At 39.6% G+C, this 16,555-nt stretch overlaps 1 protein-coding gene across 19 annotated transcripts in view; it reads left to right on the top strand.

Annotated features, from left to right (window-relative positions):
• DST (dystonin) overlaps window positions 1-16,555 on the top strand; it is a 448,713-nt gene that overhangs the window by 366,065 nt on the left and 66,093 nt on the right. For 18 of the 19 annotated variants that reach the window (XM_014537311.1, XM_005863309.2, XM_014537298.1 and 15 more), the window contains 8 exons: window positions 4,950-5,111; window positions 6,635-6,805; window positions 9,313-9,479; window positions 10,733-10,892; window positions 11,093-11,419; window positions 11,947-12,031; window positions 13,435-13,676; window positions 14,600-14,806. In XM_014537311.1, coding sequence (XP_014392797.1) covers window positions 4,950-5,111; window positions 6,635-6,805; window positions 9,313-9,479; window positions 10,733-10,892; window positions 11,093-11,419; window positions 11,947-12,031; window positions 13,435-13,676; window positions 14,600-14,806 — 1,521 coding nt within the window. The remainder of the gene's footprint in view (window positions 1-4,949; window positions 5,112-6,634; window positions 6,806-9,312; window positions 9,480-10,732; window positions 10,893-11,092; window positions 11,420-11,946; window positions 12,032-13,434; window positions 13,677-14,599; window positions 14,807-16,555) is intronic. The other variant, XM_014537308.1, reaches the window with a different exon arrangement.

Here is a 16,555-nt window from a genome sequence, read left to right as displayed (position 1 = left end):
AAAAAGGCAAAAGAAAATTTTAACTTTCTTACAACATTAGACTGATTTTCCTCTGAAGATCTGTTCTGTGCCTTCATCTGACAATACGCGGTCCCTGTGTTTGTCTTTTAAGTTTCTGAAGCATGGTTTATTTATACAGGAGATGAAGTTTTGTAAGCCATCTTTAAGTGGATTACAGTTAACCAGCACTCTGCCTAAGTTAGCGTTCAGCCTGTTAAAATGCTTGCTCCCTTGGACATTTTAATCTGGAAACCTCGGATGCAAAATTAGACTAAAAAGGGAAATGAACTGACAATGGAATGTTCTGACTGTTTGAGCCACTGTTAAGTGTATGTTTGTTGTTGTTTTCTGTGTTTTGGAGTATGTGAAAGGGAACTTTGGGGGCTGGGGAACGGGGAGGTGTGGAGGTTTCTGCTCTGTGTTCTTGATGCACTTTATTTTTTTAGAATCATTCTAAAAACTACCAGCTACAAGGATAGTTGCATTTAGACTGATGCACTGATGATGACCTTAAACACCTCATAGATTATGACGTGTATTATTTGAGCATGTGTCTTTATGCTAAAGACACTGTATAGTTCTGTGCAGAGGTATACTTTTTCAAAAGATGCTTTGCCTTATTTCTTAATTTCTGTTTCAAGAGCTGCAATATTTGCTTTAACTTTCTGCACAATGGGGAAGCCACTCAGCAGACCAGACTGTTTACGTCAGAATCCCCCATGTGTAGGGAAGGGTGAAGAGGAGGAGGACCTGAATATCGAAGACTGTTATGTCCCACAGCGGTCGATCTATGACACTGTTAGACTAAATGAACAGATAGACTCGGGTTCAAAAGGCAGCCTGGCTTCCAGGCATTTTGGAGATCGGACTTTGCCCTACAGTCACAGGACACTGGATGTTAGTTCTTTATGCTCCAACGGTGCCCTGGCTTCTTCCAATGTGTTTGAGCTGAGAGGTCGGGAAGCTCACACCCTAGATGAAAAGATGATCTTTGATGCGCTCAAACTCAATAGCGACATCATCCGAACCACAGGATTACCCAAAGCCAAATCTCACGCGGAAAAGAAAGAGCATAGACGGTCTTGGCGGATGTTTGTCCCAGCCAATTTTATGGATTATGCAAACAAAAGTGAAAGCTCCTTTGTTGAACCTACTGATGTGTCCCAGGCTGTCAGCAAGGCCAGCAAGTGCAGGTGGGGGACCAATTCCCTCACGTCGGAGGAGGACGACTCTGGCTTATGTAGCCCTCCAGCCGAGAGGAAAGAAAAACAGGCCATTTTAACTGGAGACCAGTCACAAATCAGAAGCGTGTCTTCTGCTGAAGATGTTCATATAGCAGAACAACATGCACCTTTCCTTCCTGCCCATTCCACTAGTGAACAGAAAATCCCGTTGCTTTCCTGTAGAAGTGCCCACCCTGAGGAGAACTTCAAAATGATTTTACATGGTGTTTCTCCCCTGGAGGAGACAACTGGTGTGAATGGTCCGAGGGAGATCCCTGGTGAAAACTGCTGCCTGCAGAATGACTGGAAAGAGACCCCTGTGAAGTGTGACCCATTAATTAGAGATGGAGAAAACGAGTGTATCTCTAACCCAGGAGGAGAAGGGAAAACATATGGACCGGGAGAATTCCACATCACAGCAGAAAGCAGGGAATGGAAGGCAGATTCTCCTGAGGATTTGGGGCGCTCTCATTTAGATTTGGGGGGAAATCACGTAGATGGTGGTAGCAGAAGCTTAGAAGAAAATGCGACTCTGTTAACACCATGCGATTCGGAAGAATCGAACCCTGCACCTAAAGAGGAAGTGGAGGCTCCTCTTTCTGCCCAGGAGATGGAGGTGGCCCATACGAAGTGCTCCCCGAAATTCAGAGCAGCGAGAAAGAAAGCTCCCAGGAAAACCAGGGCCCGGGCAGGAGTATTGGACACAGTCTGTAATGGCTTTCAGTCAGTTCAGGTAACTCATGGAAACGTGAAACCCTGCCCTGCCAAATTCTGTGCTTCTGTTCTCAAGTGGTCACTGGTGTTTCATCTGGGGGTGGGGTGACTAGTGCCCTACGAGATGCCAGATATTGATAAGTTGATCATTACAGCAAACTAATTAGGTGGGGGTTTGGGGAATGATCATTCCCAGCTGTTGAGAGTCCTGCTGTTGGTTGTGCAGCTGGTGGCTGTGTGCCATCACTTAGAATGCCTCCACTGTGAATTTATGTGAACGTTCAGCTTTTACACAAACTGTGGTTTAAGACACTGCCATTTAGGGGCAGTTACATTGGATTTATTAAGCTTGAACAGGCTTAGTCATGAAGGTACAAACACAATATTATATTGTTGTGGTCTGCGAAGTACTCCACTCAAATTAAGGATGTTTTAAAATGTGCTGAAAGTTTTCTCTCAGTAGCTCTGCATGTGGCAGTAGAGAAGTTACGTTGTGCTGTATTTTGCAGCCCCGATAGCTAGCGCCTGGCTTTTTGTGAGTGGTGAATGAGGTAAGAAAGTGAAGGGTGCAGCCCCGTAATAAGCAGAGGTTGTTTGTCAGGCCTGTAATTTTTTTCTTCCCACTTAGACTGAAGTTCAGTTATTTTGGTAGTTTTTCTAAGCTCTTCTGGTAAACTTTGCCTCAGAGGTAATTTTATTTTATTTTAAGCTTCTCTTTGTGTGTGTGCTTATGGACTAGGTTAAGGGGAAAGTCTCTCTTGATAAGTATTTTGCTACCACTGAGAGATAAGGGATTTGGACAATTTCAGAAAAGTTTCTCAGTCCATGAAATAATTGCCCGAGTCAGCAATGCCCTTTCCTTGAGCATGCTTTAAATGACATGCTAGTTTAAAAGCTTGGCTAAGTACATTTTTATGTAAAGGATCTTGCAGTTTATTTGTAGAAAGTAATGAAGCTCTTAGGAGTACATAGATTCTTTAGTAGTTAACTTTTATAACCCTTAGTATATTTTTGTAGTACTTCAGAAAATTACCACAGACTCACCTAGACCTACTCTGATAAGCAACTCTAAAATTAACTTCTTTAAAACCAAGGTAAGAAAGAAATTAAGGCAATTTACTACAACATTATATTAGGGTGCACTTTTTTTGTCCTGAAAATTATCTGAGAGGGAGAATAGAACTTTTCCCTGAATCCTTATGTACCAGACAAGTTCTTGGGCTTAAGAATGTAGCAGTCCCTCCTCCTCGTGTGTGTGTGTGTGTGTGTGTGTGTGTGTGTGTGTGTGGTAAAACATATCCACAGCGATTCATAGAAGTAGTAACTTAGAAAGTGGTATGGAAAAGAAATAGAATCATAATACAGCACCAAACTCTATTTTTACCACCTTGTCTCAACTTTCCATTGCCTTATTAAGTAAATTTATGCCTTTTAAAAACTTACGGAAACTTGTGTTTTTGTTCCTCAGTGACTTGGGGAATTCTTATAATTTATTTGATTACGTGAATATGGTATTGTTATATAGAAACAGTTCTCCAGTGTGGAAATTGTCTATATAGGAGGGGACTTCTAGAGGAAATGATCATTTATTTGTTTGCTGTTCCTTAATGTACTCATTCATACAATAACACGGAAGCAGCCTGCTTTTGGGGCCTTGGCCAGAGTCGAGAGAGTTTGTCTCCTGCAGCCTCTGCATCTTTCAAAATTGTTTTCCACACTGTGCCTGAATTTTATCTTAAGTACTGTTTTGATATTTGCCTTTGTTATGTTTTGTATGTTCTGCTTAACTGTTTGTTCACTTGGGCTATTGGTATATTTGTATAGTGCCCTATAGTATAACAGCTCAGAACCAAAACCTTGTCTTACCTTACTATCTTAGCTGAAACTTTCCTTTCTGAGTTAAATTAACTTATTTTCTTTATGACATCCTTTAACTCCTGTATTGAAAACATTTATATTGTCTATGAAAATGTTGAAAATGTTGATCTACCCCCTCCCCCCCAGTATAATCTGTTTAGGGGTTGTTATCATTCATTCCAAGACATAATACTATTTTTCTATACTGATGTTTATTTGGCAAATAATCATCAAGTACAATATTGCATGTTAGGTACTATGGGAGGTCCAGGGCCTGAAACTATTGTAAGGAAAAGAGAACTTTCTGCTTCCATGGAGCTTGCATTTTGCTCTAACACGGTAGCTCTTTGGACAGTTACAGGCAGGCAACTGGGGACTGTAAGTTGGATGGGAGGAGGAGTCCGGTTCAGGGGGCAGTTCTGGAAAGCTGCTGACAGGGGAGGCAGTGACCAAAGCATAACCACAGTTGCTGTGCTAGTGATATGTGTGATCAGGTCCTGGGGTAAGGTATACATGCCTTGCAAGCCTATTGGCATCTTGATAGAGATTGAGGGGGCTAGATGTTTAGGGATATATACTACTGCAGTACTTGCCTATGCCATTTTTTCTTTTCCGATCCCTGTATTTTGGCCCATCTGGCAAGTCATAAATTGGCATCTTGGCTCACTTCATCTTGCCAGTGATTCATCAAACTTTAATGCCAGCTAACAGCAGGCATTTTTAGAAGAGCCTATAAGAACCCTTGCCCAGTAAACGGGTTCATCTTGGACCCATCTTATCATTTTGTTCATTAGCATTTTTCATACATTTTTATACTATAGTTAAATTGGAATGATAGGAAATTTCTAGTGGTATGATAATGAAACAGTAAAGAGAGGACATACACTGTTTTCTTGGTTTCATAGGTAATCTGATTAAATGCACTTAGACTATTATTATTTTGTATTCATGAATAGTGTTAATAATTAGTATTATGAGTTTATATTTAGTTAACTTTCTGACTCTTATTAATAAGGTTGCTATGATATGAATAATACCATAGCAACAAAAATTATCTTTATCTCTAATGATTGATATCCGATCACTGAATAAATGTTTATATTTGGTGGTTATTAGGTCATATAATTCATATGATTATTGCTCTTCCAACTGCAGGTATTCCAGAAAGAAGAGATTGAACCCTTGCAGGTTAAACAGCAAGATGTAAACTGGTTGGGCCAGGGCCTAATTCAGAGTGCTGCTAACAGCACCAGCACCCAAGGTTTGGAGCAGGACCTGGACGATGTCAATGCCAGGTGGAAGACTCTCAATAAAAAGGTAACTTTCCCTTCCCCTTCGCTGTCCTTTCTGTTTGTTATAATTCACTAGCATTTGTTGTGACCACAAATCGTATTTACAGTAGCCAGACTTCCCTAAACATGTCCACTTTTTTATATTGCTATAAACTGGATGGCCCAAACTCCAATGCCTACAGGGCTTGTTAGGAAGCATAAATGAAAGGAGCTAGCTGGAGGAAACAGGGCCTCTCCCTGTCATTATCTTGACTTTGATAGAGGCACAATAGTGCAGGGGTAATGGCAGGTGGCCCATGACACTGTCCTGTGTTGAGAGACCTCATGCACCTCTAAAGGCACAGTAACCACTTAGCTCCAGCAAAGCATTGCCTTGTAGGGGTCCTGCTCACTGTTGCCAAAGGGTATATTTACTTTCAAGGAACCTGGAAATCTCAGTTTTTTTAGTGAAATCTTCTAACTTTCAAATGTCAGCAACTAATTCCACTGTATAATAGGTCACACTGTGCAAGTGAAAGCAACTATGCCTGTCTATCTGCCCTGGGCTAAGGGTTGCCACCCTCCTGATAGACCACTGACAGCAAATGTTATTTTACTTCAAAGGTAGAGATTCCCACCTTTTAAAAAATACCCATGTGGGAAATAATGCTCTGATACCTTAAGGAGATAATGCTGACACACAATAGCAGATCTTCGCATGACATAAATGATCAGAAAATTGTTATTAGATGGCAGTGCCTATCTGGTGGTGGTGGTGATGGTTCGCATACAAATTTTGCTGCATTGAAATCTTAAGCATCGCCAGGTCTCAAACCCACATTTATCATTCTTTGAAGTCGGATTCATATTGTAGTGCACTTTGAACACAATTGGAATGCAGTGTCAGATGAAAATATATTCCGTAGTGCTTAAAATATCTTGCCAACTACTTTTTTAGTCCAAAAAGGAGATCTGTGAGAAGGGCAGTAGGGTATTGTAAGACCCAGAGATTCCATTTACTAGAAGACAAAGGCCCTGGTCAGTTAAATAAGGACTCAGAGCTTGGAGCTAGCAGAATTTAATTGGGTACTTTATAGTTATTTTGCCTAGCAAAAACAGAATTCTCATTCTCTCCGTTATAATAGTTATTTTTTAATCGTAGTCTTTTTTTTATCACTATCCCTGATATGCATCAGTAGGAAATAAAAAAATGAATCTCAAGGATAATGATAAAAGTGACTAATGCGTTGTTTCTTTCAGCAGCCTGAAAATATTTCAATCATTCATTGCTAATCATAAATGCATTGGATATTTCCAAAATCGCAGAGATTTTGTCTTTTACATTGACTGTTTTTGATGGCAACCTTATCTTCTTGGCTTACTTGCTAAACATTGATGCTATTCTACCCCCCATCCTGTCCACTATCTATGCTTTGGGTAGATTTTATATGAAAAGGAAAAGAAAATTTGTGACCAAATAGGAAGATAAACATGAAAAGTGGTGGCCAGTAGGCAATTTCATTGTTTTATTAAGCTAGTAAATAAGTGGGACCAACTGGAACTTTGCAGGTGGCTCAGCGAGCAGCCCAGCTGCAGGAGGCCCTGCTGCACTGCGGGAGGTTCCAGGATGCCTTGGAGTCCCTGCTCAGCTGGATGGTGGACACCGAGGAGCTTGTGGCCAATCAGAAGCCACCATCGGCTGAGTTCAAAGTGGTGAAGGCCCAGATACAAGAGCAAAAGGTAAGTCAGTGATGCTTTTGTATTGTGTTTCCTGTGCCATATTAATAATGAGACTCTCTTTATTTATGTTAATAGGATATCTCAGTTAACTGGTTGTTGATGTTCTAGGCATTATTTTGTTGTCCATTTAACAAATATTTATGGAATCATGTGCCTCGGATCAGGCGTTGTTCTGGGTGCTGGAGATATATCACCAAATAAGAAAGATAAAATTTCCTCACTGAGTTTACGGTTTTGTGGGACAGTAGCAACAGGGAGAGAGAAACAATAAAGCGAATAAGTAAATTGTGATAAGTTAGCAAGTGATAAGTAAAGCAGGGATGAGAGATAAAAATTAGAAAGTGATAACAAGAATGAGGGACAGGAAATGCTAGAGTAAAGGGTGTGTGTGTGTGTGTGTGTGTGTGTGTGTGTGTGTGTGCAGTTTTAAATAGAGAAGTCAAGGAAGAAGGGGACTTTGGACAGAAATATCACTGTTCCCTTATATATTAGGTTGATCATATGAGATTGCATTTAGTATAGATTAAATACTGAAGAAGCAAATATTTGATTCACATATGCTAAGGAATGTGCTGTTGTGTCTTTTGACACTCGGTAAGGACCAAGTTGGAAAGACACACTCATTAGAGGGGTGATGTCTACTTGGGACCTCACATACAGCTGTGCTCCCACTGGTGCTGGTCACTTAGGTCGCATTTAGTGATGTTCTCAGTACTAACTTGTCAGCCATGACATGAAAGGACATGTGGGAGGGGCCTGGAACACAACACATTGGTGAGGTTTCTTCTGGATGAAACCTTAAGAAGAAGGGAATGGAATAAGAAGCTTCATTTAATTTTGATATTCAGAACTTTGAAGACTTTTGTATTGGGAAATTAACCTATTAGAAATAGACTTAGAGGTAAGAATTAAACATCACAGGAAACACATTGCATTTAGGCAATTTTTGAATAATATGTATAATATGTAGTAAAATAATATATAATATATGTAATATTCAAAATATATAATATATAAAATAACTGCTGCCATTCGCAGTTTAATTTAAATCTTTATAATTCTCCCAGAGTTGTTGAACTTATGCTTAGCCAACAAAACCTATTTGCTGATTTTGCTTTCTTAATTGCCAGAGGCTTTGCTATTAAAGTTGATCAGAAGTAATCCACTTAAGTAGTTTTCTTTACTGCCTAAACCATCTGGTGGACTTTGATTTTATAATGACTCTAACCCAGGGGTGGTCAAACTTTTTGACTCAAGGGCCACAATGGGTTCTTAAACTGGACCGGAGGGCCGGAACAAAAGCATGGATGGAGTGTTTGTGTGAACTAATATAAATTCAAAGTAAACATCATTACATAAAAGGGTACGGTCTTTTTTTTTTTTTTTAGTTTTATTCATTTCAAACGGGCCGAATCCGGCCCGCGGGCCGTAGTTTGCCCACGGCTGCTCTAACCTGTGTCAAGAGAGTTTGTGTTTCTTCTTTCTAAATGTGTGTCTCTACCTCCTACTTTGTTGGTCTTGATTACAAAATGAAAGTGAGTGAATGCACTTTTGGCTTGTTACTTCTGGGTACCCGTCAATGTCTAACTCCTTAACTGTCTGTCAGGATCAGATTAAGGAAACAGTGAACTGGTTGGTGTTTTATCCCCTGTGCCATCCTCATTGTTGTTAGTTAACATGGTGCCTGTGCATAGATAGCCTTGCTCATGAAATATTTGCTTGTTTAGGTAAGAGCAAGGGAGCCCTGAGCTCTGCCCACCTATAAGAAACATTCCATTCCAGGCTTCTTGAAGTATTTACTTAGAATTGAACTGAATTTTTGTCTCCTGCTGCTAAATCCTGAAATATTAGTCTTATTTAGCCAGCTTTGGAGAGTTCTCATACATTCCACCCCCTATTCCTTTAGGGAGTGATATTTAAAAGCTCTTGTTTGGTTTTCATCCTCATGGAGGATTTTAGGAGCGAACCCCACCTGGTGAAAAGAGCCAAGAGCCTCTGCTTTTGCCTCACGAGCTTTGTGAACTTGGTCTGTGTCTCACCTTCTCTGCCTGTACTGCATTGTTTAACACCGGAAAAGGTTTTGAAAACAGTAATGACTTGTAATAATCTGTTTTGTCTTCATGGGACAAATAATTGTTGAATGTATAGGACATTCCCATTTCATTTCAATAATGGGAAATGGTCACCGTCAGAGCAGTGGAGTTATGCTAAGCAGCACCTCCTACCCCATTATTTTACATTAAAAATTATTAATGAGTGGCTTGGCGGCCTTATCAATATTAGTTTTATCCACCATGAAAAGCCCCTAACCCAGTGTCTGACACAATCACAATGAGTCATTAAGCAAAATGAGTTACTCTTAAAATCCTACTTTTCAGATCCTTTTGCATGTGAATTCATACAACATATATATTTTGGGCACATAATAAAAGTGCCTAGAATAGATTTTTCTTTATGTTGATACAATTATTCCTTTGACTTTTTTATATTTATTGTTTTCTTTCAAGCTTCTCCAAAGATTGTTGGATGACCGCAAATCTACTGTAGAGGTAATCAAACGAGAAGGAGAAAAAATTGCTGCCACAGCAGAACCTGCAGATAAAGTAAAGATTTTGAAACAACTGAGTCTCTTGGATAGTAGATGGGAGGCATTGCTTAATAAAGCTGAAACAAGGTAACAAATACTACTTCTGATCTTTTTGGGAGAGAAGCAATGGCTTTAATACAGATATTTATTTGGTAATACTTTTCTTACGTTTATCATGTGAACACAGATAGCAAGGGCTGTGTGTGGTACTTCTCTCCTCATTCCTCTAATGGTGTCTTATAATCACCAAACATATCCCAACTCTTGGTTTTAAGAAAAACATTTCTCTCAGGGGTGATTACTCATTTGTTTATTACATAGTTATTGCCTGCCTGCTATGTGTCAGGCGCAGAACTGGGCCTTGGGTTACAGGGATGAAATGGACAGATCATCTGTGTCCTCAGATAGGGTACAGTCTAGTAGGGTTTTATAGCACTGGGAAAGTAATCACAAATGTAATGTTTCAAAGCAAAAATACAGGGTGCCATGGGAGCATTTAATAGGAAGAACCTAGTTTTGGGGCAGGGAAGTGACAGCTAAGCTATCTTTTAGAGGAGGAGTAGGGGTTAGCTAGGAAACTAGGCAGGTGAATGGCTCCACTTTGCACTCAACATTGCTGTATTTCATTTCTGCATTCTCTCCATTGACCAGTTTTTGAGTAGTAGCTACACTGAAGTGTAGCCACATAGATTTTTTTGGGTTGAAAATCGATGAACCACTGGATAGAATATTTCCATGCATTCCTACCTCCTTTGGAGCTAAAATGGTGAAAAGAAAAATTTGGCTGACTTTGGATAATGGAGTAGAATTAATTATAATTCTAGGACCATAGAATAAGGTGCTCCTGAAGAGGTTAAAGGTTTCATGTTGACCTATAATACATGTCAGTAGATTATTCCTTCTCTGTAATGCCCCAGGACACTGTGCCCTGGCTCCCATGGGAGATACTCTCTACTTTTTTTCTACAAAAAATGTGTCCAATAAATATTATCTTATTGTCATTATTATTGATGATACTGTTGTTATAACTTTACTATTGTTACTATTATTATAATAACTATTATTATCATAACTATTATTATTTTAAATATTATAACTAAGTTGCTAAAGACTTTCATAAGATTCAGGCACTTGAGGTTGGTCTGTTGTTCAACTTTAGTTTTATTTAATAGAACTATTTTAACATGTTCTTTAAATGTGAGCGATCTTAATTTTAGCCCTAGAAATTTTCTACAAAAAAATGTTTGGAACAGAATTCAGAAGCAAGAGAGTGAAGATTTTTGTTGAATATTTCACACAGTCTTCATCCCTAAAGGACCTTTATCTTGGCACATTTGTAGGAATCGTCAGTTGGAAGGTATCTCGGTGGTAGCACAACAATTTCATGAAACCTTAGAACCACTGAATGAGTGGCTTACAACCATAGAAAAGAGGCTGGCGAATTGTGAGCCCATAGGAACCCAAGCGTCCAAACTGGAGGAACAAATTGCACAGCACAAAGTAAGATACCCATCACACATTAGTAAGATTCTGTTCTCCATTCCCTTCTTGGTTTTATGACATAAATTTGAGTTATGTATTATTTTTTTTATGAGTAATTGTGAATTAAATCCATTTCAAATGTCAACTCTTCATTCTATTTATGTTTTTATTTTTATTTGTCCATTCTGTTTGTTTCTCTTTTTTAAAACTTCATTTAGGCCTTAGAAGATGACATCATCAATCACAACAAACATTTACACCAGGCTATTAGCATTGGCCAAACCTTAAAGGTTTTGAGCTCCAGGGAGGATAAAGATATGGTGCAGAATAAATTAGACTCCTCTCAAGTGTGGTACATTGAGATTCAAGAGAAGAGTCACAGCAGGTCTGAGCTCCTCCAGCAGGCCTTGTGTAATGCTAAGATTTTTGGGGAAGATGAAGTGGAGCTGATGAATTGGCTGAATGAAGTACATGACAAACTGAGCAAGCTCTCAGTCCAGGATTACAGCACTGAGGGTCTGTGGGAGCAGCAGTCTGAACTTCGGGTATTTTGATTTATTTTATTTTATTTTATTTTATTTTTTTCATTTTGGTTGTCATTATTTTCTGAGTCTTCCTTATTTCTGTATTATTTTATGTTCGTTTTGATTTAGGTGTATCGCTGTACTCAAGAAATACTTTGTGTATACAGATTATTTTTAGTGAACTAATCTTAAAAAAGAGATTGAATGTATCCAATAACCGATTTTTCACTTTTCATTTCTTATTTTATTGCCATATGCAAAGACCCATAATTAACTAGTGCTCCAATATCTCCACACAGCTCATTTCATAGGGCCCTAAGTAATTTCTGAAACAGACAGTGCTGTCAGTTGTGGTAGATTAACCTGGGACCTGGGCCACAGTGACAGAAAGAGGAGGGTAATCATGGGGACAATAATGAATATTTGAAAATGTGGGTGTTTACTCAAATATATCTCTATAAAACCTAATTAAAGTCCTGTAATATTAACTAATGCTAATGTGTATTTAATTTTTCTTTCCCCACATGAAAATGGTACCTGCCTTTTAGGTTCTGCAAGAGGACATACTACTCAGAAAACAAAATGTAGATCAGGCATTACTAAATGGTTTAGAACTACTTAAACAAACAACAGGTGAGATATCTTTTAAATTAAGTAATTATAGAGTCAACATTTAGCATTGCTTTCAAATTATTTTAGGAATGGGGGAAAACAAAAACTTTTTCATTTGTGGGCCACTCCAAGCCTTCATTCTAGAGAATGCTTTGAAGACAGACCAAGTTGGGTGGGAATATGATCTCACTTTTTTTCTCATGATCTCACTTGAGTTCTTAGTGGAAGTTGAGTGTATTACTCATGACACACAGCATTGTGGCACAGGAGATGGTCAGAGAAGCTGACGCTGGCGTTACATTGGTTTTCCACTTGCAGAAGGCTGTTGTTCTAGATGAGCGCATAGACTGTAGACAATATTTTTTTTTTATATATTTTAAGACAGACTGCATTCAGTGATACATACTGTGGCTAAACCCAGGTGTCATATCTTCATGCTTGAACTTACTGAGGAAACAGATACAACCTAACTTGTTTTAGTAATTCCTTTGGCTATCGGAAAGTTTCACTAGACCTATATCCAGTTCATGTGCATGATGGAGAAATTCATTATAGTATCTAGAGCCTTGAACTCCAAGTCTGAAGCCCAGGACACAATTTCTCTGTGTGTCTGAAAATGAGATAGAGGAATCATGCAGATTAGTATATTATTTTTAATATATGCACACATATATGCCAGGCACTGTTCTAAACACTTTGAAAATATATACTCATTGAATTTTTATCACAATCTTATGAAGTAGGTTCTGTTCTTATCCTCATGTAATGATAAGTGGCCAGCAAGGGGTTAAGTATCTTGTGAAAGGAAACACGCCCACAAATTCAATGTTTTTAGGCCATGAAGTCAGTATTTGAATCCAGACTGTTTTTAACTCCTCTGCTTGAGAGCTGGAAGCACCATACAGAGAGATACAAAGGTGATTCTTTCCACATAACTGAAGGCACTGTGGTCCTTTCCACTTTTCATATTTGCATTTCCAGACCTATTAAGATTTTCCAGAAATCCTGGGAAAGGTTAAAACCCAGAAAAGGGCCTTTCTTGGGTCAGAACTTGTTGTGTGTTTTTAAAAATATTTGTTATTGATTTCAGAGAGGACGGGAGAGGGAGGGAGAGAAGTGGTCAATGATGAAAGAGAATCATTGATCAGCTGCCTCCTGCTCGCCCCACACTGGGGATGGAGCCTGCAACCCTGACATGTGCCCCGATGTGGAATCGAACTGTGATCTCCTGGTACATAGGTCGATGCTCAACCACAGAGCCATGCTGGCCGGGTGGGTCAGAACTTCTTTAGAAAAATGTTTTCTAAAATTCCCCCCCTCCCCCCAGAAAATCTCATCAGTATATAATAATATCTGAAGAAACCCTTACTTTTGCCCCCTCTCTTTTTCCTTTCATGAGCTATAACATGCCTTTGAAATTTTAGGTGATGAAGTTTTAATAATTCAAGATAAATTGGAAGCCATTAAAGCAAGGTACAAAGACATTACTAAATTGAGCACGGATGTAGCCAAGACCCTGGAACAGGCCCTGCAGCTTGCAAGCCGGCTGCACTGCACACACGAGGAGCTCTGCACCTGGCTGGACAGAGTGGAGGTGGAATTGCTTTCATATGAGACTCAGGCTCTGAAGGGAGAAGCTGCAAGCCAAGCGCAAGCGCGACAAAAAGTACGCTCTGATTTACGCACCTTGGACCCGTTGGTTATCTTGAGGGGGCGTCTTATTCACACAGGAATGAAGTGATATCTCTCTCATGTCATTACTAGTATGCTGAAGGATGCCTTGGTGGGCGGGGACCCAACAGAAATTGGCAGCAGGTCAACTGTGTAAACTTTTAGGAACCCAGAGATGAAAACAGTGCATTATAATTTATTTTCAGAGTCTTACAGTTTATTACACAAGAGACAGGATGATGAAAACAGAAAAATAAAATCAAGGAAAAGGATCACCGTTTCCAGAGATGCACGTAATTTGGTTAGAATAACACTATTTTTATGAGACAGATGCATATCGTGAGGTGGCTTTTAAAATTATATTGCAAATGTGGTCTTCTACCCTGCTAATCATCTTTTTTTCAGAGATATCAGTCTGCCTTTATCATCCCTGAAGTATGATCATATGTGGGGGAAAGGGAGTCGGTGAGGTCAGGCTTGCTGAGCCTATTATGATTCAGCTGGGATGATTTAAAGCCAGTGTGTCCTCATTTCGAGGGTCACTTGATTCTGGCTTGGACTTCCCTCTTTATTTTACTTCCATGGTACCTGATGACTTAGGGGTTGCCAGACAGCAAAGAATAATACAAGCTAACTGCCTGGTTTTGTTTCCCAGCTTATAGACATTCAGATTAAATTTCAAGGGTGAAATCTTGCCATGTTGACAAATGAATTGTCCTTCAGAACTTTTCAGGAAACACTTTCCCTTTTGCTTGAAATAACAAAGGTTTCTAGAACTTAGCTGAAATCCAGGGCGCCAATGCATCGCATTCTTGGCCTGCAAAGCATGTTAGCCCCAAATACATTTAAAGGAGAAGCCTGTTCAGACATGTGAGCATTTACCCACAGGTTTGTATGCTTTCTTAATTCTGTTTTCAGGAGCTGAAAAAGGAAGCTAAGAGCTGCAAAGCCTTATTGGATTCCCTTAATGAAGTGAGCAGTGCCTTACTGGAACTGGTGCCCTGGAGAGCGAGGGAGGGGCTTGAAAAAATGGTGGCGGAGGACAATGAGCGCTACCGATTAGTGAGCGACACCCTCACTCAGAAGGTGGAGGAGATCGATGCTGCCATTCTGAGATCACAGCAGGTAGGGCCAAGTGGTTTGTTGTCTAGGCAATACATTTTCCCCAGTTGTTCCCAGAGCCTTTACCTGAACAAAGATTTCCGATAATAGTGTTTCATTCATTGGTTCTGCTTCAAAAGTGAAAGGAGGGATTTGAAAAGAATTTGGTTACTTTGACATCTGAGTGCAGGGGCACGGCTAATCTGCACATTGTCAGCAGCCATCTGCCTCTCTGTTTCCCAGACGGATCCTCACCAAATCAGCCACTGGGTAGGTCAGCCCTGCTTTCCAAAGAAAACTCTTTTTGTGCACATATATGCACATGACGAATGCTAATGTTATGCATTGGCTAAGTCTAATCTGTATGCGAGTAAATATTTTGAGTTATCATGTACATCAGTGATTAACTGGTCATTTGCATGGAGCTATGGCAAAGAGAGGCTGTAGTCTTTCTAACAAGGACAGAGTTGTGCTGGTAGAGCTTTTTTCTGTAAAGGGGAAAATGATAGTTTTCCATCTCTCTGTGACTCACATGGAGTTGAAGTTCCAGAGAGTTTTATAGGCACCCGACTGTTAGCCACAGCTCCCTCAGAAAATTGTGGCCAACGAAGGGGGGGTCCTGGAAATAGAAGTTTATAATACGTGTTTTGATTAACTTTTATTGAGATCTCTGGATATTTACATTAAGTCATCAGAGCCTTATTGCCAACTTTCTGGGATGGGGTGAGTGCAGTGAGTGTAGAGCAGAGCGTGAGAAGGTGTCTGACTAAGCTTTCGCTAGTACCAGCCAAGAGCAAGAAGCACAAATCAAGCAGACTGTGTGGGAGCATCCGAAATTAATTTTCTAAGGTTGCCGTCAAAGTGTGATTTATACGGTTCTGGGGCACATGCTTCACTGCTCATTTCAGTGCTGCGCTCGGGAGTCACAGAAGCAGACAAAGTACAATGGTAGCAGAAGGCCTGCCTAAGAAATGTTTGCGGGGGAGGGCATTCATGCCCGCGGAATGTACTTTCACGACTGTTTTCAAATCTTGGGGGAACTGTATGCCTCATTATTATAAGAAAATAAGTGTGCTTGTTTGTGAAGTTTATTCAATTAGTTGAAAGTACCGAATTTTTTTTTCCCACTGAAATTTATTCCAAAGTTTCAGAATTGGCTCTGCAGACTTCTCTATAAATAGCAAGACAAATATTCTGTTCTCTTGGGAGTAGTTAACTGTGGTTGGCTAGTTCAGTGCAGCAAGATAGTACTAAGGGCAAGGTGACAGGCTGAGCTTGTGTTGGTTAGTGAGCTCAAATATGTGTCCAGTTCTATTCAAGGTTTCACAAGTGGTTTCCAAAACACTTCTAGAACCCAAAATATATGTCCTTTAGGAAAATCACAATTATTTTTTTTTCTGATAAAAATAATTCCTTGTAGAAAATGTTAAGATTTTCTGAAAGAATACAGACAAACCCGTGGAAGAAAGAATGTGTAAACAAAGTGGTCTCTATCCTCCCAGCCTACCTTCTGAGAGAGAGAGAGAGAGAGAGAGAGAATGTGGATAGTAAACGTATCTTAGTACCAGTAGGTCATACAGCTCATGTTCATGTCATTAATATCTTCTGGTTGTTCATCTGTATTTGTTCTGCATTTATGTGTGCATTCCTTTGAAATGCCTGCAAGTCTGTCTAATGGAATACCTCTAGTAAAAAAAAACAACACAAAACAGTAAAATGAACTTAAGTCATCAAAAAAAGGAAAGGGAAGGAAGGAAGGAAGGAAGGAAGAAA

Source organism: Myotis brandtii, unplaced genomic scaffold (assembly GCF_000412655.1).
Source record: "Myotis brandtii unplaced genomic scaffold, ASM41265v1 scaffold176, whole genome shotgun sequence".
Taxonomy (NCBI): Eukaryota; Metazoa; Chordata; class Mammalia; order Chiroptera; family Vespertilionidae; genus Myotis; species Myotis brandtii.
This window is presented reverse-complemented; position numbering and strand designations above follow the sequence as displayed.